Source organism: Aquarana catesbeiana, linkage group LG08 (assembly GCF_042186555.1).
Source record: "Aquarana catesbeiana isolate 2022-GZ linkage group LG08, ASM4218655v1, whole genome shotgun sequence".
Classification (NCBI taxonomy): domain Eukaryota; kingdom Metazoa; phylum Chordata; class Amphibia; order Anura; family Ranidae; genus Aquarana; species Aquarana catesbeiana.
The window spans coordinates 135520286-135544489 of record NC_133331.1 but is presented as its reverse complement, the minus strand read 5'-3'; the positions used below and the strand labels follow the sequence as shown (position 1 = coordinate 135544489).

The 24204-nt window shown below is 41.1% G+C and overlaps 1 protein-coding gene across 7 annotated transcripts in view; it reads right to left on the bottom strand.

The window, feature by feature from the left end:
• Positions 1–24204, bottom strand: part of LOC141106055 (solute carrier family 22 member 15-like) — a 658271-nt gene that overhangs the window by 561116 nt on the left and 72951 nt on the right. For all 7 annotated transcript variants that reach the window (XR_012235678.1, XM_073596433.1, XM_073596429.1 and 4 more), the window contains exons 2-3: positions 19127–19270; positions 912–1044 (exon numbers count right to left, since the gene is read on the bottom strand). Coding sequence is in view for 6 of the 7 variants with exons in the window: in XM_073596433.1 (XP_073452534.1) it covers positions 912–1044; positions 19127–19270 (277 nt within the window). In the remaining variant the exon portion in view is untranslated. The remainder of the gene's footprint in view (positions 1–911; positions 1045–19126; positions 19271–24204) is intronic.

Here is a 24204-nt window from a genome sequence, read left to right as displayed (position 1 = left end):
CGGTATTTCACTGTATTGAGTTTATGCAAGATGAATCCAGGCTTTTGTGTTTGTTGAAGATAATTTTTTGTGGTTTTTACACTTATATGAGCACTTTGTGGCATTAATGACTATTATTCATTCAGGCACTAGTTTTGTGATTGTTTGCTTTGTAACTGCTGTTTAGTTTGTCTGTGTGGTACAATATTTTCTTGTATCAATATCTACACACATCTATTTATTTGCGCCTCTAAATCTTCCTGTTGCCATAGATCTCTTTATATATCTCTTTATGTATGTAAAGAGATGCAACATACATTGTAGGTCTGTTTTCAATCGTTGCAAGGAATTAGTGAAGTTATGTGTTCTTGTGACATTGATCGTTTAATTAGTTTCATTAAAATCCCAAGAAGGAGGAATAAGCACCCTGCGTTTCACATACATGTTTTCATAGTAATGGAAAGCACCCTCACACAGATACCATTCATAATACTGTAGGCTACTATCAATGATTGAAAATAAAAACAATTCAGGCTAAATTTAGTAAGATGAAGGATTTATTTTAACCCCATTCTATTTAATTCTGTAATAGTGTACTTGTTCCTTTGACATACAGAGGTATCACATAGGTGTGGAATAGTCATTGTGTCACATGCAAGTCTTCATTTTCATTAATAATTTTAGCTTGAGAAGAACTATTTTATCACCACCACAAATGGCTAACTTTTCTGCGAACCTTACCAGACACTTCCCTAAAACTCACAGTTAATCCTAACCTGAAGCTAATGTTATTCTATAGCCTGTGTGATTTGTGAATTGACTTTTGCAATCAAAATCATGTATTCACCATCACAAAAACTGCTAAAGAGTATAATTATCCTGCAGGAGACACATTGTTTATGGAACAAGAAGCACCTACGTGGATAACCTACCTATTAAATATACCGGCCTTCTTCCCAATTTATCAGACAACGGTCCAAACAAAACGTTCCCAATGAGGAGCCCGGCAAATAGCAATGACGATGCCAAGTTAACCTTGTAGGCTTGATGCTTAATGAGGTTCCACTGTGGAATAAAACTATTAGCATTAACAATATGAGATTTATTCATCACAAGTTACAGAAACCACTTTTGTGCTATTATACTGTACATACATTACAAACATTCTAGGCGCATTCTATGAAGCTTTTAAACTGATGAAAACACATCATAAAATTGAAAAAAGACACAAATTAATCTAGCTCTGTGTTTATTAATACATCTTTACATGGATTTTTAAATGCAAAACACCTTTAAGCCAAAGTTTAGTTAAAAAAAATAAAAAAATTAAAAAGCACCCTCTGCCCTCTCGCCTCCCCCTTCCTTCATAGAAGCTGTACTATAGCTTCCTTCAATAAAAAGCACTCTATGAACGGAGGACGGGAAGATGAATGAAAGATCCACTTTTCATTGAAGGAAACTTTAGTACAGCCTTTATGAATGAAGGAATGTGGTGGAAAGGGTAGGCAGTAGTCAGCACTCTTGACAAATCACGGGTCCAGATGCTATTAACTCCTGCAGCACCAGCAGATTACTGCTGTGGAGGTGTGCGGGCAGAGGACAAAAGATTTCAGCTGGCACCAGCATGACAGACACTTAGCTGCAAGTATTGTTCCTTGTGCTGATCCCAAGGCTCCGACCACACAGCAAAGCTTCAGGGAGAAGAGAACAGCGGTAAAGCCTGGTGTAATGAGGAGTCAAGTATGTGATAAAGCCTATTCTGGAACCCCCTGGACTTAACAAGCATTTAATCCATGAAATGTGGGGATCCCACTGGAAGATTTTTTTTTTTTTTTGATCCCAGAGTTTGGCTTCAATTTGACCAAGTATCAGTTTCTTGTACAGCAGGACTCAGGGAAACAGCACAAGGAGCCATTCAGGTGTGCTACTTCTTTTTTTACTGTCCTGAGTAGAGTAGGAGTGGGAAGATGACCTCTAAGTAAATGTAAAACAACAGAAGAGAAAGAAGAGAAAGATCAGGTCCCCTCCCGGTACTGTGTAACTCTCAAGAATGGATGGATAGGAATCCAAATCCTTTTGGCAGTAAAACAGCTCCTTTATATGTATTTCATGTGTATTTAACTATTTGCCTAGAGTTCAGCTTAAAAGACATTTGTTTGCCTTAACTTGTAATGATGGGCTCCCATGTTGTGGCTGCACCTTGTAGTCTCAATTCCTCTATGGTCATGTACTAGTTCACCTACAGTGCCCTGAAAAAGTATTCATACCCCTTGAACTTTTCCACATTTTGTCATGTTACAAACAAAAACGTAAATATATTTTATTGGGATTTTATGTGATAGACCGACACAAAGTGGCACATAATTGTGAAGTGGAAAGAAAATAATAAATGGTTTTCAATTTTTTTTACAAATAAATATCTGAAAAGTGTGGCGTGCATTTGTATGAGTTAATACTTTGTAGAACTACCTTTTGCTGCAATTACAGCTGCAAGTCTTTTTGGGGATGTTTCTACCAGCTTTACACATCTAGAAAGTGAAATTTTTGCCTATTCTTCTTTGCAAAATAGCTCAAGCTCTGTTAGATTGGATGGAGAGCGTCTGTGAACAGCAATTTTCAAGTCTTGCCACAGATTCTCAATTGGGTTTAAGTCTGAACTTTGACTGGGCCATTCTAACACATAAATATGCTTTGATCTAAACCATTCCATTGTAGCTCTGGTTGTATGTTTAGGGTTGTTGTCCTGCTGGAAGGTGAACCTCTGCCCCAGTCTCAAGATTTTTACAGACTCAAACAGGCTTTCTTTTAAGATTGCCCTGTATTTGGCTCCATCCATCTTCCCATCAACTCTGACCAGCTTCCCTGTCCCTGCTGAAGAAAAGCATCCCCACAACATGATGCTGCCACCACCATTTTTCACAGTGGGGATACTGTGTTCAGGGTGATGTGCAGTGTTAGTTTTCCGCCACACATAGCGTTTTTTGCTTTTCAATTTTGGTCTCATCTGACCAGAACACCTTCTTCCACATGTTCGCTGTGTCCCTCACATGGCTTCTCGCAAACTGCAAACGGGACTTCTTATAGCTTTCTTTCACCAATGGCTTTCTTCTTGCCACTCTTCCATAAAGGCCAGATTTGTGGAGTACACGTCTAATAGTTGTCCTGTGGACAGATTCTACCACCTGAGCTGTGGATCTCTGTAGCTCCTGCAGAGTTACCATGGGCCTCTTGGCTGCTTCTCTGATTAATGCTCTCCTTGCCCGGCCTGTCAGTTTAGGTGGGCGGCCATGTCTTGGTAGGTTTGCAGTTGTGCCATACTCTTTCCAATTTTGAATGATTGATTGAACAGTGCTCCGCGAGATGTTCAAAGCTTGGTATATTTTTTATATAACTTAACCCCTGCTTTAAAGTTCTCCACAACTCTATCCCTGACCTGTCTGGTGTGTTCCTTGGCCTTCATGATGCTGTTTGTTCACCAAGGTTTTCTAACAAACCTTTGAGGGCTTCACAGAACAGCTGTATTTATACTGAGATTAAATTACACACAGGTGGACTCTATTTACTAATTAGGTGACTTCTGAAGGAAATCGGTTCCACTAGATTTTAGTTAGCACAGCAAATATACTTTTACACAGTTTTGTTACAGTTTTAAATATAGAGATTTAAAGATTCACCCTCATAAGAAGCAGAATCTTAGGGGCATATTTTAAAGTTGTAATTTAAAAACACACACACCTGGAAGTTTCAACTGCAGATAATATTTGGTGAATGACAGATATACCGCTTTAAAAATATGTCCCCTAAAAAACACATCATGTGAGTATTAAAACACTTAAATAGCTCTGACAATACCAAGTATAAATTCCCTGTCTTGGAACAATTCATACATCCAATAACCTATAATAATAATTATTGAGAGAGAATAGAGGGGCTGCTTTATGTATTCTCCATAATTATTATTATAGGTTCTTGGATGTATAAATTGTTCCAAGACAAGAGATTTATATTTGGTATGGTCAGAGCTATATAAGGTTTAATACTCACATGATGTCTTTTTTAAGAAATTTTTGTACAATAAAAAATACTTTTCTATATATTAACCACTTGCATACTGGGCACTTTCGCCTCCTTCCTGCCCAGGTTAATTTTCAGCTTTCAGTGCTAATGCGCTTTGAATGACAATTGTGCGGTCATGCAACACTGTACTCATATGAAATTTTTATCATTTTTTTCACATAAATAGAGCTTTCTTTTGGTAGTATTTAATCACCACTGGGTTTTTTATTTTTTGCTAAACGAAAAAAGACCAACAATGTTGAAAAAAAACAAACATTTATCTTAGTTTCTGTTATAAAATTTTGCAAATAGGTAATCTTTCTCCTTCACTGATGTGCGCTAATGAGGCTGCAATGATGGGCACTGATAGGCTGCACTGATAGGCTGCACTGATGAAGAGGCACTGATAGGCGCCACTAATGGGCACTGTTGGAGCAGCACTGATAATCAGGACACTAATGATCAGTGCCCTGATTATCAGTGTAGATGTCCCCTTTTACACATTCCGGTTACCGGTTCTCCTAACCTCATGCTGTGACTGCATGAGGAAAGGAATGCCGATAACCGGCAAGTGTTTACATTGTGATCAGCTGTGATTGGAGCGATGTGATTGGCGCTTTGCCCTGATCTGTGATCGGTGGTATCCAAAGGACACAGCGATCACAGAGCATGCTGCAGCAGGCACGCGAGGAGCATGGTTCTTGGAGGACATCAATAGACGCCCTCCCAGAACTGGATGACCGCTCTGTAGCTGTCATTCGGCTATAGCACGATCGGCAAGTGGTTAAGATGTGTTAAAGTCCCAAGGGGGCATTTTTGTTCTTTCTCATGGTTTGGGGATGAGCAGTTTTTACTTATTGGAGTTCCACTGTAACAGCTTTTTAAAACTTATTTTAGTTTAAAAAAAAAAAAAAAAAACACAGGAAACGTTTGAAGTTACTTAGTTATTCCCTATGTCGACCTTCGATACTTTAAATTCTCAACAGTATGTAATGACATATGCTATGCTGTTTAGTATTATTCCACTTTGTTGTTGTATATTAAGTTCAGTAAAGAAAAAGTGGAAATAAAACAAACAGGGCCAACAACCAACACCCAAGAAATTGATAAAGAATGCATCTAATATCTGTATGAAGGAGTCCCAACAATACAGGTCTAAGTGGAACAGAAACAGACTGCACAAAAGTGGCTCAGGCCTTATTGTAAGGGGATTATGTAGTTTATCTGCAGATTTATAAACTCATGTTGAACATCTCAATAATTAAAAGATAATTAAATAAGATAATAATAATATAAAATAATTATAGTGAAGCAGAATGCTGAATTCTCATGTTATCACTCCCCGTAGCCAATTTCCCCTGCAGTGTCTACATATGATGGGCAGACAACTCAATCACAGAAGTTTCTATTCTGCTTTCATTGAAAGCATTTCACCAGCTGAGATACCTCAATGGACATTATTATCTCTTAATCACAAACTGTAAATCAAAAAGAGAACCGTTTAAGCCATTTTTATAGCTGCAGAATAGGATGCAAGAAAGGTAATGGATAGATGGAAGATAGCAATATAAATGGGTCTCTGGAGTGGCTGGCACTATTGTATTGTATTGAATCACATAGTACCAACCTGGAATCCTACTTTAATAACATGCAAGGAGCCTTGGTGTGCATTAACCCACACCAACTAATCAGGTTCCACTATTCTACCTGAACTAAAATTACTGGTATCTAAAGTTTAGTTCCACATTTGAGTAAATGTTTTGTTATACATGTAGAGTAAATGCACTACAATATGATTGTTTACCCTATTCTTTAATTTTTTTTTGACCCCTGTAACATTTTTTTAAAAAGTGCACACATGATTTTTACACACTTGTTAGAGATATGTATGGAGCTGAGAATTTAAAACAATTCTTTATTAATCTGGCCATACAGTATACGATCTGACTCTACAATTTCTGTGCAATGTCCTTTAGATTTACCAAATTAAATAATATAGCGGAAAAAAAATAAAATAAAAAAAATGAAAAAAAAAAAACAAACAAACCTATGTATATTTGTACCTAATCACACATGCCATCATATTACATAGTTGTTTGTAGATCTAAAGAAAATTGTAAAAATGTACTTTGTATAGTGTAAAGTCACCCTTCTTCAGGCTCTTAAATTTTAAGTGCAACACCTGACATAACTATCACCCAAGTTTAATAGAATAGTAAAGGGTTGGAAATTCTGTGGGATTGTACTGCTCTCTGTGGTTTTGGTGGAGAGATTTAAAGAATAATCAATCACCAGATGAAAAAAAAGGTTGCTAAACCCTCCTGGGGCCCTGTGTACATAGTAACTGTCTCCATTAAAATCTGAACAGTAACTGTTGGATAAAATAAATACTTCTAAATCTGTCATTTCTTGATTTAGCTCCAGCAATCCCCCATCCCCAAACACCGAAGCGAAGCCAAAGAACAAAGAATATGGGTGCATTCCAATCAGGGGAGTTACAGCCACCACCAAGCCCCGCTTCCTTCCCATTCTGCAGTGTCATGTCTCCTTGTCTCACCTCTTCAGTACACACATAGTTCTGATCTGCAGCCAGCTATTCAGGGGAAACGGAAAGAGCTGAAAGTCAACTTGTGCTATGATAGATTGCATTGCGAGAAAAGGGCTTTTTTTTTTTTTTTTTTTTTTTTTTTTTACAAAAAAACAAACTAACAACAGCACACCGTGGCTACTATACTTTTCTGAGACAGCCTAGTGTGGAATCTGGCTTGTACTGTTGTCAGCTTGTGTTTTTGTGAATGAAAGCGCTTTTCTCGAGCTGCAATTATTCATAGCCCAAGCTGCCCCTCTCGCCATGCTGGACTCTGAACTAAATAGGAGGGATGAGGAGACAGCACTGCATTGCACAGCAGAGTTCCACCTGGCAGCTTAGGAGGAGGGAGGGCTGTGCGGGCTCTGTGTGCATTGTCTGTCGTGCCCCATCTTTTCTTGAGCTGTCACAGACAGAAAACGGTCTTCTTTTTTCAGTGCTGTTGGACAGTTAGGCGGGTGGGAGCAATCACCACAACTCAGCAACTCCTGCACAGAATTTAGATGGTGACACGTGCTAAGAGTTCAGGATCCCCTGGGGGGGGGGGGGGTCTTTACTGTATATTTCTGACCCAACACACCTGATAAAATCTAGTAAATTTCCACTGAAGTTGTATGTGCACGTGGTTCTCCCAATCTACCTTAGCATCCTGACCTGATTATAATTATTCAGTCATGTACAAAGATGTTTACAGCACCCTGAGTAAGTAGTGCCTGGAAGGAAATTCTTTTTACTTAAAGGGTAAGTTCATCTTTACAGAACAATCTGTAAGGTGAACTTACACAGGACCCCCCTCCTCCCCCGGCCCGCTGACCTGCAGCGTGGCGATCTCCCATTATGAGCCCTGCTATAGCCACCTCACGGGACCGGGGCTTAGAAACGGGATATCCCCACACTCAAGGTCAGCGGGACAGGAGGGGGTGAGGAGGGGGTCCTGTGTAAGTTCACCTTACAGATTTTTCTGTAAGGTGAACTATTAACCTTCCTAATTTCATCTTGTGTAAATCCTGACATTGCACAGATTAATGCATGAGCTCTGTCTATAATGTGAGAACTGGCACTCTCGGCATTCAGGGCCGCTAACCTGCACCTACACGCCTGTCAAATTAGATCCAGCTGCTGTGTCTGTGCAGCTGCTACATTTCGACAGACTTCAAAACCTGCCTTCATGCAGCACCTAACATCTAGACACGCTGCAAAAAATAGTCCATTCACAGTATACAGGCCTCAGTGCCCATGTGAACAAGGCCTAAAAGAGCGCTCACTATGCAGTATTTCATTACATAAGCAACACAAAGGAAATAGAAAGGGATTCATTGGATACTGTGTGACCGAGAACAAGAAGTCGCCTGTCCCTTTCACGATTAGGGACAAGCAAGTGAATTAGTACATGGATATAGGGGAATCAATCAGCCATGACACCATAAACTGCAGCCACAACTTGTGAGCCTATCAGTACTAGGTAAGGCAAACAAACAACACAGGGAATATAACTACAGTATTACCTAATTTAGACAACAAAAACATATGAACGTGTACAATGCCTTTAAAAGCGGAGGTCCGCCGCAAATAAAATAATTTAAAACCAGCAGCTACACATACCGCAGCTGCTGGCTTTTAATAACAGGACACTTACCTGTCCTGGAGTCCAGCGATGTCAGCACCGCAGCTGATGTTTCCATCAGCTGTCAGGTGCTGCCGCCGCCATTGCGGGTAAGGGTATCCGGCAGTGTAGCCTTCCGACTTCACGCCGGGAACCCTACTGCGCATGCACAAGGCCCGCTCTTCTCTCCTACTGGCCTGGTGACGGGGGAAGGAGAGGGGAGAGGGGAGGAGGGAGTCCCAGACATGAAGTCAATAGCCATGGCTGAAGCTCCCGGAAGTGGGAAAGGATACCTGTCAAAGACAGGTATCCTGTCCCCCCTCCCCCCCCCCCCCCGAAAAGTGTCAATTGTGGCACCCAAGGGGGGAGGAATCAGATGAGCAGAAGTTCCACTTTTGGGTGGAAGGCCGCTTTAAATGATACACATCCAATGTATATTGGAGAATTAAAAGGAGAAGTATGGACATAGGCCATATTTTTCCTGTGGGTCACTTCGTTCTGCACACTCCTGTAACCCAGATTAAGCCAATAGCAGGCTACAAAGCTGGCCCAGCCTTTGCAGGGATCCCGACAATAGTGCTGGATCTGCCCAGATGCCTGAATGGCAGCTGGCTCAGCCTCTCAATGCGCCACTGAAAGCCTGAGCAGCAGCTTCTGCCCCCTTCACAGCCCAGCACTCCAGTGAGCGGACCTGAAAACTGAGCTGTCTTTGATCGCTCAGTTGTCGGTGTAGAGGTGGAGAGCTTCAGCATCAGATTGATGCTGTAGACATCTAAATGGTTATGTATGTTTATTTTTATTCCTGTACTACTATTTTAACCACTTCCTGCCTGCCGTATGCAGAATGACGGCCGCAGGATGGTTCCATTATCCTGACTGGGCGTCATATGATGTCCAGCAGGATAAGATGCTCACGCGTGTCCACACCGCATCTCCAATCTAGGTATAGGGCCTATGACGTAGGGTCTTTACCATATGATCAGCTGTGTCCAATCACAGCTGGTCACATCATAACCAGGAAGTGCTGTTTATCTGCTTTTCTGCTATTCGCACTGACAAAGCACGAGCAGCGGGTTTCCTGACATGGGGGGGTTTGCGCTGATAATCAGTGCACTAATTATCAGTGCAGACCCATTAAGGATGCCCACTAGAGCCCACCAGGGATGCCAACCCATGCCCACCAGGGATGCCAATCAGTGCCCAAAGATGCCAATCAGTGCCCATCAGTGCCATCTATCAGTGCCCATCAGTGCCGACTATCAGTTCCAATCAGTGTCGCCTATCAGTGCTCATCAGTGCTACATATCAGTGCCCATCAGTGCTGCCTCATCAGTGCTTGTCAGTGAAGGAGAAAACATACAAAATTTTATAATAGAAACAGAGAAAAACTTTTTTTTATTCAAAATTTTCAGTCTTTTTTTATTTGTTTAGCAAAAAAATAAAAAACCCAGTGGTGATCAAATACCACCAAAAGAAATCTATTTGCGTGGAAAAAAAATTATAAAAATTTTGTTTGGATACAGTGTTGCATGACCGTGCAAATGTCATTCAAAATGCGACAGCGCTGAAAGATGAAAATTGGCCTGGGCAGGAAGGGGGTGAAAGTGCCCTGTATTGAAGTGGTTAAGTAAATATAGTTGAACAGCAAACAAGCAAAGCATTTGCAATGAGCCCCCATCATGGGCACTGTGTACAGATAGTTAAAATCTTGCTGAATGGCAAGGAACATTTAGACACATCAAGGTCTATATAATAAGAACAAAGTGCTCAGGACAGCCACTTGAAAGTGTTTTCGATGATTTAAAGACATATTCACAGGCAGCTTTTAGTGCCTGCTTTCAAACACGTTGACTTTAAACACTGACACACAGTTGGCAAGGTTCACTTTCAATAGATAAGTGCATTTTAAATTTACTTATCCTTTTATGCTCCCCTCTCCTTGCCCAGTACTTTGAACATAGACTATACAAGCTACAGTGCACTTTTCATTGATGTTAATGGAGGCCACGGCACGCATGCATCAGTACAGCTCAGAGGATTTCTGAAGATTTCACCTCTAGGCTGTGCAGTGTTCAAAAGAACACCCAGTGAGGATCTTTATACAGAAACATTATAAGTAAATATGACATATGTTCAAAATGCCTAGAGGAAAGGAAGGGCGAAAAGGTTAAATACACTAAAAGTCCACCTAAAGCATATACATCATTAAAACTACTTCCATGTAAGATACATTGAAATCGATAGCGACATCCATATAAACTGTATCAGCACATGTGGTGTATCTATGATGATTTTTTTCTAAGGCAGGAAGGAGAAGTTACACTTGAACTGTCACTTAGCGTATCCCTTCTTAACATTTATGGAAGTAATAGATTGTGAGATGTATATCAGAATATCAGATCTGAACATTTCTAACAAGGCAGAGACAACATGACCTGTGGCATACCACAGGCTTGATTCCTCAAGCTGCAATATCTCTTGTCTCTGCTAAGAACGCCATATCCACAAATATTATCACATGTCACAATATTGCTCACTTCACTAAAGATGAAAAACTTGTATTCATTATTAATGGATGGAAATGTTCCCTTGTAATTTCAATACCCTCTTCACAAAAATAGGATTTTTATAACAGCTTACCTGTAAAATCCTTTTCTTGGAGTACATCACGGGACACAGAGACATAGTAGTTACTATGTGGTTATAGGCCACTTTTGGGTGATGGACACTGGCACACCCTATGAGAGGAAGACCCCTCCCACTACTGGGAGTACCTCAGTTTATGTAGCAAAGCAATATACATGTATTAAAAGAGGGGAGGGACCTCTGTGTCCCGTGATGTACTCCAAGAAAAGCATTTTACAGGTAAGCTGTTATATAAATCCTATTTTCTTTATCATACATCACGGGACACAGGGCCATAGTAGTTACTATGTGGGATGTCCCAGAGCAATGCCAACTGACGGGAGGGAGACACAACAAAAGTAGGGCACCATGAAACCAGAGACCTTATACTGCTGCCTGCAGCACACTGCACCCAAAGGCGATATCCTCATGCCTTTTTACATCAACCTGATAGAATCTGGTAAATGTATGGACTGAAGACCAAGTTGCGGCCTTGCAGATTTAAGCCATGGAGGCTTGGTGATGCACTGCCCACGAAGCACTAACAGCCCTGGTGGAGTGTGCTGTGATCTGAGAGGGTGGAATCTTCCTCTTCAAACCATAAGCTTGAGCAATTACTTGCTGAATCCATTTAGAAATAGTAGATTTAGATGCTGCCTGTCCTTTTTTTAGGACCTTCAGGCAACACAAACAAAACATCCGTTTTTTCGAATCTGAGCAGGCTCCTTCAAGTTCACTTTGACTGCTCTCACCACATCAAAAGAATGTAGTGACTTTTCTTCCATAGAACAGGGTTCTGGAAAAAATGAAGGTAGAACAATATTCTGGTTTGTAAGGTAGGATGGAATACCGGACCTTGCGAGAGTAGGTCTGGACGTGGTGGTAGGGTCCATGGGTCCCCTACCGCCATCCTTATGATCTCTGCATACCAAGATCTTCTGGGCCACAAGAATCACTGACTTCCCTTCCTGCTTGATCCTGCAAAGAAGTTGTGGAAGCAGCAGAATAGGAGGGAATGCATAAATCAGTGAGAATTGATTCCACAGGATCACCAAGGCATCTGTTCCACATGCTAGCAGATCCCTTGTTCTTGACACAAAGTTGTCGATCTTCTTGTTGAACCTGGACGCAAACCGTGCTACTTCCGTGATCCCCCCATCTTCTGCATATTCCCAAGAAGATCTCGGGGTGAAAGGACCATTCTCCCTGGAACAACTGCTGGCGACTCAAATAGAGACTGCCGATAGGCAAGGTTCATTGTTTTCTGCCCAAGTTAGGATATGATTCACATCTCTCTGGGCCGCACGACATCTTGTGCCCTCTTGGTGATTGATATAAGCCATGGCTGTGGCATTGTCGGATTGGATCCTGACAGGACAATTCCGTAACCTGAACGTCCAGGCCTTTAGGGCCAGGCGCGCTGCCCAAATCTCTAGAATGTTGATGGGCAAGGCCATTTCTGATTTGGACCATTTCCCTTGGACAGTCGCCTCTTCCAGGACTGCTCCCCAACCCGAAAGACTGGCATCTGTTGTTACCACCTTCCAGGTAACTGGAAGGAGGCTCTGGCGCACCTTTGGAGACAGACACTTTGGGAAATCTAAAGCGTGGACCTTCTTGTTCCAAGCTAATAAGAAATTGTTTTGCAGCAGCCTCAAATGAAACTGAGCATAAGAAACGGCCTCGATTGAAGCCACCATCTTTCCCAACAACCTCATGCAAAGCCAAATAGAAGGATTCTTTTTTGCTTTGACCACCTGAATCAATCAGTTCCTTTATGGCACTGATCTTTGCCTAGGGCAAGAATACCTTTTTCTGGGCTGTATCAATGATCAGATCCAAGTATTTTAATTTCCTTGACGGTTTTTAGGAAGATTTCTCTAGGTTGAGAATCCAACCTAGGTATTCCAGGTAGTTGACAGTGGTGACCATATTTGGTCATACTTTAAGTTCTCCTCCTTGTAGGGTGGAGACTACTGATCGGATTGACTCCATGCGAAAAGAGCGGACATTCAGGAACAGGTTTAGATCTTTGAGACCTAGAATGAGCCTAACATCTCCATTTGGTTTTGGCACCGTGAAAAGGTTTGAATAAAACCCCAACCCCTGCTCTTGCATGGGGACCACTGAGATCACTTTTTTAGACAAAAGACAGTCCAATGCTTGAAAGAGAGACTTCTTTTTCTCTGGATCCTTGGGAACATTTGATCTGAGAAAACGAGGAGATGTGGACTCTCGGAACTCTAGCTTGGACGCTCTTCCTGCCAGACCCTTGAGAACTGCAGAAGTCCCCCCCCCCACTCGAGCGAGTGAGGGTGCCCCTTCATAAGGAGGCTTTAGTATTTTGTTTTGTAGGTTTTCTCCCCCAGGACTTCTTTTGTCCCTGGGGTTGACCCTGAGGTTTCCCTCTAGAACTTGAGGGTGATGGTTGACGTGACTCCCTGGAGGCTGATGCCCCTGGCATTGGAGAAGGAGCTCATTTAAATGAAGCACGTTTACTCCTTTTACTAACTGGCAAAAGGGTACCTTTTCCACTAGAAATTTTTTGGATGTAATTATCCAAATCATCCCCAAACAGCTGTTCACCGTGGAAAGGAAAACTAGCCAGGAGCTTATTGCAAGGCGCTTCGGCTGACCAATTTTTCAACCATAGTATTCTATGCATGTACCAGCCCAAGCATAAGGCGTGAGGCCTGAAGAATAGAATCTCTCATAGTGTCTATTGCAAAACATAAGGCACCTGGTAGCTCGGCTAAATCCTGGGCCTTCTGAACAGGGATAACCTTGAGCGCCTGTTTAAACTGGTCTTTCAAGGATTGACATACACCAATTGCTGCCACCGCAGGTTGAGTCACTGAACCTGCCAGAGAAAACGCGTTTAACAGGAATTCCAATTTTTTTATCCGTTGGATACCTAAGCATTTGAGCATTGTCTACCGGACAAGTCAAACTTTTATTCACAGAGGATATAGCAGCGTCAATTGCTTGTATCTCCCACTTTTTAGTGAATTTTTCCTCCATAGGATAAAGTGTTGAAAACTGTTTGGGAGGAAAAAAATGCTTATCTGGGTGATCCCACTCAGAATATATAAGCTGTTCCAGCAATGAATGGACAGGAAAGGCATGCACAGCTTGAGGAGGCTTTAGCGAACCCATACAAGAAGTGGGCTTATCAACCAACTCAGTTAAGGGTAGCATAAAAGTGGAGCGGACCAACTCCGTAAGAGAATGCACCATCAATCTTTCAGATTGTGAAGCTGAAGGAAGTCCTTCCGCATTTGACCCCTCAGAAGAGGAGACATCAGCCTCTTCACGGTCCCAAGGGAAATTCGTCTTCTCCCATTCACAGTTCCTCAGTTTGAGGGTCCCGTGTAGTGGAAGGGGACCTGTCTGGTTTTGTCCCACTCTGGGAAGAGGCGATTAAAGCCGCTAACATTTCCTCCAATCCTATCATAGCTGAGGAAAAAACCTCTTCAGTAATATAGACAAGGGCTGCAGTGTTGGAAACAGTTGCAACATTTGACGGCCCCGATGGCTCACTCTGACCAACCACCTCAGATTTCTCAGGGGAGGATGCCATTGTAGAGATGAGACTAAGCTTCTTAGAGCTTGAGGGCGACACTTTTGAGCCCTTTTTTGGGGTGTTTCTACTTCCCCTTCAGACCATAGCCCGATGTACAAACGCAGAGGTACTACCAGAATAAATTGCACCCACTGCTTGAGCAAATAGTCTATTAACTGCCACTGTTATTAATGCTCAGCCTGATGCTTCAGTAAATGTGCCAAGGGAATGCCTGTGTCACCACTTACATGCCCCCTTCTGCTCTTGTGTACCTCCGTCAGCTGCAGTCAGCAAAATGGAGCCTTTTAAATGCGCTCCCGCACTGGACGTTGCTGCATGCTAGCGCCAAGCCACTCCCGCTACGTCTTCCCACCGCGCCCCCTCCTCTTTTCAAAGGAGCATTTTCCCGCATGAGTGCAGGCCTTTGATCCGACGGAATTGGCGTGTGTGTGTGGGGGGGGTGGCGAGGAGGAGAGCTGGTGACAAACCGCCGTGCAGAGGCGGTGGAGAACGGAGTGGCATCCGCCGATCGTTCTGACTTCCCCCTACCTATCCAAGGAGAGGGGGAGAGCTTCTGCCCAGGTGAGGGTGTTTTTAGAAAAAAATCCCCCCCACCACATCTTACCGGAGGCCTGGGACTGCTAGCCGGAGGGAAGTTTGCAGCTTCTGCTGACACGATCACTGACACGAGAGCGATCTAAGGAAAGCATGAACAAGGTACGTGTTCTATACAGCCCCCAGTGGTGACTTTAGGCATCACAACATTTTAAAGGAGACCTAAGACACTGGTGAGAAAACTGAGATACTCCCAGTAGGAGGGGTTAAATAGGAAGTGGACTTCCCGTCTTAGGGTGTGCCAATGTCCATCACCTAAAGGTGGCCTATAACCACATAGTAACTACTATGGCCCGTGATGTACGATAAAGAAAACATTTTATTAGGTGAAAAAGCTGCATAAAAGGATTAGTATATTGCACAGTTCAGCAGGCGTCCTCCCATATTTCATGAAATGTATGTTTAAAGATAATATATGAATAATTTTATTTTAATTAACAGTAAACACCTGGTTTAGTGGCAGGCAGCAGAGAGTATTCTATGCACTCTCTATAGTGCAGATATTAGATCTCTGAGAGAATTGGTACTAGATTGGTTAAAGTAAAGCTATCATGGGATAAGTGTGCGGCTGACATTTTCTAACTTACTTCTGAAAGTGCTAGTTCAGTGTTTCTCAACTCCAGTCCTCAACGCGCCCCAACAGGTATTGTTTTCAGGCTTCCCATTATTTTGCACAGGTGATGTGATCAGTTTCACTGCCTTAGTAATTACCACAGCTATTTCATCTGAGGGAAATCCTGAAAACATGATCTGTTGGGGCGCCTTGAGGACTGGAGTTGAGAAACACTGTGCTAGTTGCTTAAGTCACTGACCCCCCCAAAAGTAAGCATATCAGGAGAGTCAGAAAAAATAGTATGTAGGCAAGAGAAATATGACAGCCAAGCAACCAGCAAATTTAGAAGAGGTCAGTGGTAAATGGTATCATCCATTATTCTTCCACAATAGGATTTTTTAACCACTTGACCTCAAAGGTTTTATCCCCTTTATGATCAGACCTTTTTTTGCTATTCAGCACTGTGCTATTTTAACTGGCATTTGTGCAGAAGTGCAGCACTGTACGCAAATAAAATTTATATAATTTTTTTTGACACAAATAGATCTTTCTTTTGGGGGTATTTGATCACCACTGGGCTTTTAATTTTTTGCTATACAAATGAAAAAATACTGACAATTTTGAAAAAAGAAAACAATATTTTCTATTTTCTGTTATAAAAAGGTATACAATCAAATTTCTTCATAAATTTAGGCCAACATGTATTCTGCTACATGTCTTTGGTTAAAAAAAGAAAAATAAATCCCAGTAAGCGTATATTAATTGGTTTGTGTCTACAAACTATGGAATATATATTTAAAAATTGATCAATTCTGATGTACTGACAGCCTATATCTCATTTTTTAAGGGCCTTAAAATGCCAGGAGAGTACAAATAACCCCCTCCCTTTTCTTGAAAGTAGACAGCCTGAGGTATTTAGTAGAAGGCATGGTGAGTTTTTTGAAGTTATAATTTTTTGTTACAATTTTTTGGAAAATTAAGAAATTAAATAAAATTTGTTTTATTTTTTTAATTTACATACTGCCATCAGTGCTGTACAGCGTCAGCATATGACTGGTGTGGTGATGTTCAGGAATACTGACTGGTGACAGTATGTAAAAAAAATAAAAATAAAAACAACATTTTTTTGTACATCCTGTCTTCAGAGCAGTTCAGTGTCACCATAGCTACACTGGGTGATTAGGTTTTTTTTTACACTTTTATTGCTTATACATTAATGATCACTGTATAAGCAATACTTTTAGCTGTCATGAATGGGTTAACATTTGTGAACAGCTTCTTTATGGTTGTGATCTGTGATTGGCTACAGCTCATCACATGGTACAGGCAACCAGGTACCATGTAATTGCTTTGGGCCAATCACAGATCACAGCCATAAGCAAACTGTTCATGAATTGAAAGCCATTCATGACAGTTTATTTACATTGTTATCATGTGATCACTATGACCAATCATAGCGACCACAGCTGGAGTATCCAAAAGTGCAAGGAGCTCATTGCTAATATAAAGGAAGCTAAAACACAACCGAATAATATTCACACAGTAAACTACCAAAAAATATCTGAAGACTAGACTTTTACAAAAATTTCATGGGCAGCTGAAAACTTGTGGCATGTTAACTAAGGCCCTTTTCGCATTTGTGTTACTTGTCCTGCGACTTGGGACTGCAGAATCGCACAACAAGTCGTACTCCATGATTTTCAATGAGTACCATTCATATCTATGCGACTTCAAAGTAGTGCCTGCACTACTTTGGTCTGACTTTGAGGCGACTTGAGGTCCCTAGACCTGCTGCAGAGGGAGCCATACAAAGAATCAGTTACAGTAACTACCCCCCACCACAACGATCACTCTACCTGTGCACCATACATTTCCCCATGCTGCCCAGGCCCTCCTGTGTGCCCCCCCTAGCTCCCCCCAGTGCTGTTGGCTTCATTCCTCTTCTTCCTGCTGGCAGCTGCAAGCACACAATAGGATCCTTCAAGATTGAGAGTGGGGGAATATGTCATATTTACCACCCCTTCCTTTCCTGAATGAACGCAATGAGTGATCGGTACCAATCACTGACTGTGTTCATTCATAACTGAAGCATTGGCTGTATGGGGCCCTGTGTCAGGTTGTCTGTATGGGGCTCCAAGGTTTTTAACAGTAGCCCTGCAGACACCAGCAAGGTGGGGGGTTCTACTGGTGAGGGCTAGCATTACTAAGAATGAACTGGTTTGATCTTTTGAGGTTAAAAGGTGGCTTCAAATTCAACCTAAAAACTTGCTGCCAGTTCCTGGATGGTACTTTTTTTAAAGCAGCGGTACAGATAAAATTCAGCAGAATTCAATAAAGCCGTGATCTCTGATGGAGGACAATGCTCCATTACATGCATCCAAGTATTCAACTGCCTGCCTAGCTAGCAAAGGCCTCAAAGGTAATGGATTACTGACCTGGCCCCATTCCTCACCGGACTTAAATCCTATTATGATTTTCTGGGCCCTTCCCAATAGTAACATTTATAGTAAGGGAAGTAGATACACCCCTTTGAACAGCATTTCATCATGAAAATAGCAAAAGTTCATCATGAAAATAAAATAAAAAAATAAAAAAACTGACAGACTCTGAGGATTGGAGGCTAAAGGCACTGAAAAGGTGGGTAGAATATGGTCATTTATACAGTATTCAGTGATTGTGACTTTCACCAAACAATCACAGGTGGGGAATTAATAATTTAAAACACAACAACCAGGAATATTCGCCTGCAGGGTATGTCAGATTAACTGTTTTAAATGTATTGTATGCCTCGTAACACATGAGAGTAAATGAGTGGGTGAAAAAAAAATAAATTGTAATTCAGTTGCTTAACACCTCCACACACTAATAGCACCCCAGTTACTTCATTTTCCCCAAAAATGTTACACATATGTATTTCATGTAAAATACAATTTTGAATTTACTAAAAACATAATAGCATTTGCCCAATTATTGTCAACAAAATGTATAGTATTACTTATTGGTGTATACATTCACAACAAAAATAAAAAAAATGTAAATGATTACTCCGAAAATATTAAGAGGTCTATTTAAAAATGTTTTCACACAAGACTCCTATAACTTTCACATGGGATTCATACATCTTTCTATTCAGATTTCATTGAAAAAATGCGTGAAACCCAAGTGAAAATTGTACAAATTCAATGCGAAAACATTTACACATAGACCCTTAAGCCAAATGAAAAAACTTTTATTTTGATGCTTAATCTTTTTTTCTGCTTAATCTTTAATCTAAACCCTATATTAGAAAAATGTGGCAAAATGCAAATAACCAAACACCATAATGTGGCTATGGTAAGTGTAGGATAGATTACAGTACATAAAACAGGGATAAATGTACAGTTTTCCTTTAGCACTGATGTAGGTTAAACAAAGGAACACAGACACAATACTAGCTTATACAGTACATTTACCTTTTAACAAAATGATAAGGCTAAGAAATTAACAATTTGGAAATGATATTTCTTATCTACTATGCTCCCTTCAAGCATTCAAAATGATACTTGCCTCAGATACTATGGAAGTGAAGTTGTTTGCATATCGGACATGCTTGATAAAGTCTTCATCGCTGAGGCCTTCTTCCTTATCAATGTGATATTCTGGTACAGCACCCACAATGACAATCAGCATCGACTGAAAAGCCACATACACCTAACAGCAGCAACAAAACCAAATCATCAGTTAAAAAAGGGACAATGTAATTTATCTACTTCTTTATTAAAAATATTAATATGACTTTTATAAAGCTTCGGTATGGCAGTTTTTTCTTTATTTATAGATTTTTTTTTTCCTTACATACAGTGCCTTGAAAAAAGTATTCATATCCCTTGAATTTTTCCAAATTTTGTCATGTTACAACCAAAAACATAATGTATTTTATTGTGATTTTATGTGACAACACAAAGTGGCACATCATTTTGAGGTAAAAGGAAAATGATAAATGGTTTTCCAATTTTTTTCCAAATAAAATATCTGAGAAGTGTGGCATGCATTTATATTCAGCCTCCTTTACGCTGATACCCCTAACTAAAATCTAGTGTAACAATTGCCTTCAGAAGTCACCTAATTACAGAGTCCACCTGTGTGCAATTTAATATCAGTATAAATACAGCTGTTCTGTGAAGCCCTCAGAGGTTTGTGAAAGAACCTTAATGAACAAACAGCATCATGAAGGCCAAAGAACACACCAGACAGGTAAGGGATGAATTTGTGGAGAAGTTTAAAGCAGGGATAGGTTAAAAAAAACTATCCCAAGCTTTGAACATCTACGGACCAATGTTCAATCCATCATCCGAAAATGGAAAGGAGTATGGCACAACTGCAAACCTACCAAGACATGGCCGTCCAGCTAAACTGACAGGCTGGGCAAGGAGAGCATTAATCAGAGAAGCAGCCAAGAGGCCCATGGTAACTCTGGAGAAGCTGCAGATATCCACAGCTCAGGTTGGACAATCTGCCCACAGGACAACTATTAGTCATACACGATACTAATCTGGCCTTTATGGAACAGTGCCAAGAAGAAAGACATTTTTTAATGGAAGCCACAAGAAGTCAGTTTGCGAGGAGCCATGTGGGGTACACAGCAAACACGGGGAAGAAGATGCTCTGGTCAGATGAGACCAAACTTAAACTTTTTGGCCTAAAACTAAAACGCTATGTGTGGTGGAAAACTAACACTGCACATCACCCTGAACACACCATCCCCACCTTGAAACATAGTAGGGGCAGCATCATGTTGTGGGGATGCTTTTCTTCAGCAGGGACAGGGAAGCTGGTCAGAGTTGATGGGAAGATGGATGAAGCCAAATACAGGGCAATCTTAGAGGAAAACCTGTAATACCACGTATACACGACCGGTTTTGCCGTCGGAATAAACTCCCACGGAACTCCGATGGAATTCCATTTAAGCGGTCTTGCCTACACACGGTCAAACCACACGGTCAAACCAAAAGTCCGATCAAAGTCTGACCGTCCAGGACGCGGTGACGTACAGCATGTACGGTGGGATTAGAAAAAGGAAGTTCAATAGCCAGTAGCCAATAGCTCCCATCTGGTACTTGCTTCAGAGCAAGCATCGTTTTTGGTATGTCGGAACAGCATACAGACGAGCGGTTTTCCCGATAGGAATTGGTTCCGTCGGAAATATTTAGAACATGTTCTATTTCTAGGTCTGTCAGAATTTTTGAAAAAAATGAGGCACACACACACAATCGGAATAGACGTAGCTTCCGTCGGACTTTTTTCTGTCGGACATTCCGCTCGTGTGTACGCGGCTTTAGAGTCTGTAAAAGACTTGAGACTGGTGCAGAAGTTCACCTTCCAGCAGGACAATGACCCTAAACATACAGCCAGAGCTACAATGGAATGGTTTAGATCAAAGCATATTCATGTGTTAGAATGGCCCAGTCTAAGTCCGGACCTAAATCCAATTGAGAATCTGTGGCAAGACTTGAATATTGCTGTTCACAGATTCTCTCCATCCAATCTGACAGAGCTTGAGCTATTTTGCAAAGAAGAATGGGCAAAAATTTCACTCTGTAGATGTGCAAAGCTGGTAGAAACATACCCAAAAAGACTTGCAGCTGCAATTGCAGCGAATGGTGGTACTACAAAATATTCACTCAGGAGGCTGAATACAAATGCACGCCATATTTTTCGATATTTATTTGTAAAAAATTTTGAAAACCATTTATCATTTTCCTTCCATTTCACAATTATGTGCCACTTTGTGTTGGTCTATCACATAAAATCCCAATAAAATACATTTACGTTTTTGGTTGTAACATAACAAAATGTAGAAAGTTTCAAGGAGTATGAATACTTTGTCAAGGCACTGTACAGAGCAAAAGAAAAGACAAAAGAGCTCAACTCGAAGATCAAGGTATACAATATCAACCTCAGTGATAAGAATGGGTATATAGAATCTGCACGGGCACAATATAGATTGAAATATTAGTGAATACACGGTTTTCAATTGCCCAATCATACATCCGATAGGCACTAGGAGGCATGGAGTGGAGGTTAACAGGTGTAGTCCATTGTCCACTGGGAGCTCCTTTGCTCGTCATTGGGCTACTACTGAAATAGGCCCAAGACGTCCAAATGACAAAATGAAAAATGGACAGAAAAAAAAAAGGGGGGGGGGGTGACAGTGGAATAAGAGTTGTGGCAAAGGTAGGTAGGTAGGTAGGAAGCTGTGGCTGGCAGTCCCTCTTCGCACACGATTACCATCATTCTCTCCTAGCTAGGTGGTTTCTGGGGTTAGGCCCTCCATATGGTTGGCCAAGGCCATCAGTCTCTCCATGTGTTTCATTTCAGTTATTGCAAACCACAGACTCATGGGTGGTGTGGGTGTTTTTTTTTTTTTTGCAGCATTCTGTATTACATGCCTTTGTGATATTAAGTCAATGTATCAATAATGAGTGTTTATACTATTTCAGAGGTAGAGGGGTTAGATGAAGGAGAAATGCCCCCGCATCATCCAGTAGCGGATATCAGTGAATTTGAAAATCCAATGGTTAACCTAAACAGAAGCCCTGCAGCTTGTTGCAGGACCAGAAGATATGGAGCATGGTACCCTCCTTCTCTAGGCATCGCCAGAAGAGTGGTACACTCTGCGGGTATAGCTTTTGCGGGGTTTTAGATACCATAACCATCTAGAAAGTATGTTGTATCTCTTGAACACTGCATGAAACCGACATCTTGTGGGTCATTTGTAGGATTCTGTCACGCTGTTATCAGTAAAGGAAGTGTAGAGGTCTGATTCCCACTAAATAAGATATTTAGGAGGTGTTGAATTTAGTGGGGCGGACAATATGTGGTATGACTGAGATAGACCGTGGAATCATCACTCCCCTCTCCTCCCCACAAGATGCCAAATGTGACACCAGAGCGGGGGGGGGGAGGAAGACAAGCAGAGCTTACCCTTTTGAGTGGAGCTCCGCTTCAAGAATAGGGCATGATTTTGTTGTTTTTCTTACTACGTGTGTGTACATAAAATTGTAAAAGTGTTAGCAGCACACTGGAGAGCCAGACACAAAGCATAGTGGTTTGGGTCTCCAGAGGTCAGACACTTCCATTGCACAGTTCTCAACAGTACCCCAATGCACAGTAATAAACAATGCTGCTTAGGATGTATGAGCATGTTTGATTGTGCAGTGCTGGAGATCAAGAGCTTTGTGCTCGGTGTGAGAGCAGTGGTCCAGCTCCCCAGATTACAGCTCACACAGGGCAGCTTCTATAGTTCTAATCACAACATATGGTAAAAATAAAAAAGCTGCCATTTTATTCATTTAGGCCTTAAAATTGAAGATGTAAAAGGTAAATGCAATCTAATAGACACTACTGTAAACATCAAAACTGGCCATGGAAACACAACAGGGTTTATATTTATTGTTCTCTGCATTTTTTATTTTAAGTAGCAAAACAATTCCATAAACACTGTTATTTGGTCTTCAATTTTGCTTAATTATACACTCTTCGTCTGACCTACATTGATTGCTTAATTATATCTTATTGTGTGAGAAACGCAATCATATTGCACAATGCGTTAGCTGTGCTAACCTGATGGTATGTCTTCTCTTGTTATTCTAGAACAATTCTACATTACTACTTGTTCTAAAGCAAGGTTAAAGCACAGTGGAATCAGATGACCAGCATTCCTTTCCATTGAAAAGTTCATCTTCACTTTGAAATACAGTGCCTTAAAATGTTCTACTTTACCTATAGAATTATCATAACCCTCCCTAAAGTTCATGATAAAACTAAAAGGAATAAAAAACTTTCACTCTGTCACTTTCTACAACTAAGCCCTATTCACGGCTTAATAAGGAACTTCATATATATTATTTGATGTTCTAATCCAATCCCCTAGGGTACAAAGTACAATGTAGTTCTTTGTCCTATCTTTATAGGAGCTGTAGAAGCAAATATCCAGTCTGTGATAGCCCGCCCAGGCTCCGTCCATCAATTTCCTACCAAGTTACCTTGGTGCCAGAAAATAGGCACTAATACATGTGAGTGTGTTTTAAAGTGTTTGTTACCCCAGCATTTCATATTCCTGATATGTCCCTGCTGTACCATGTACTTGTATGTGAAAGTATCCTGTTCTTTGTATTGCTTCCTTTGTGTGAAACCCCTGGTGTTCCTGCCAGTCCCTCTGCTTTCCTATTAAGAACTGACCACACTAAGCAGGAGCGCAAAGTGCAGTCAGTTCTCTAGCTTTGCTGGGAACTCAGCCTGCACTCCTCCAATGATCAGACTTGTCCTGACACACCCTTTCAGCACAACCATTCACTGAAAAATTCAGTGTGCTTCTGCCTCTCCTCCCCCCAGCTCATATGCAGCTGAGAACAAAGAGAATATGACTACTTATAAAAAAAAGGGGGGGGGGGGGGTATTTATAATGTATTTGCTCTATACACAAACGTTTTGTCTTTTATTTCAGCTTTAAACTGAATGGGTTGTTTTACAAGGTCATCGTTTCCAAACTTTAATGATGTTTTATGGTGAATGTTGCTTACAATAAATAGTACACTATGGGAGATATTTTGGTCTTTGTATGTTTTTAGGCTATGTAATGAGAA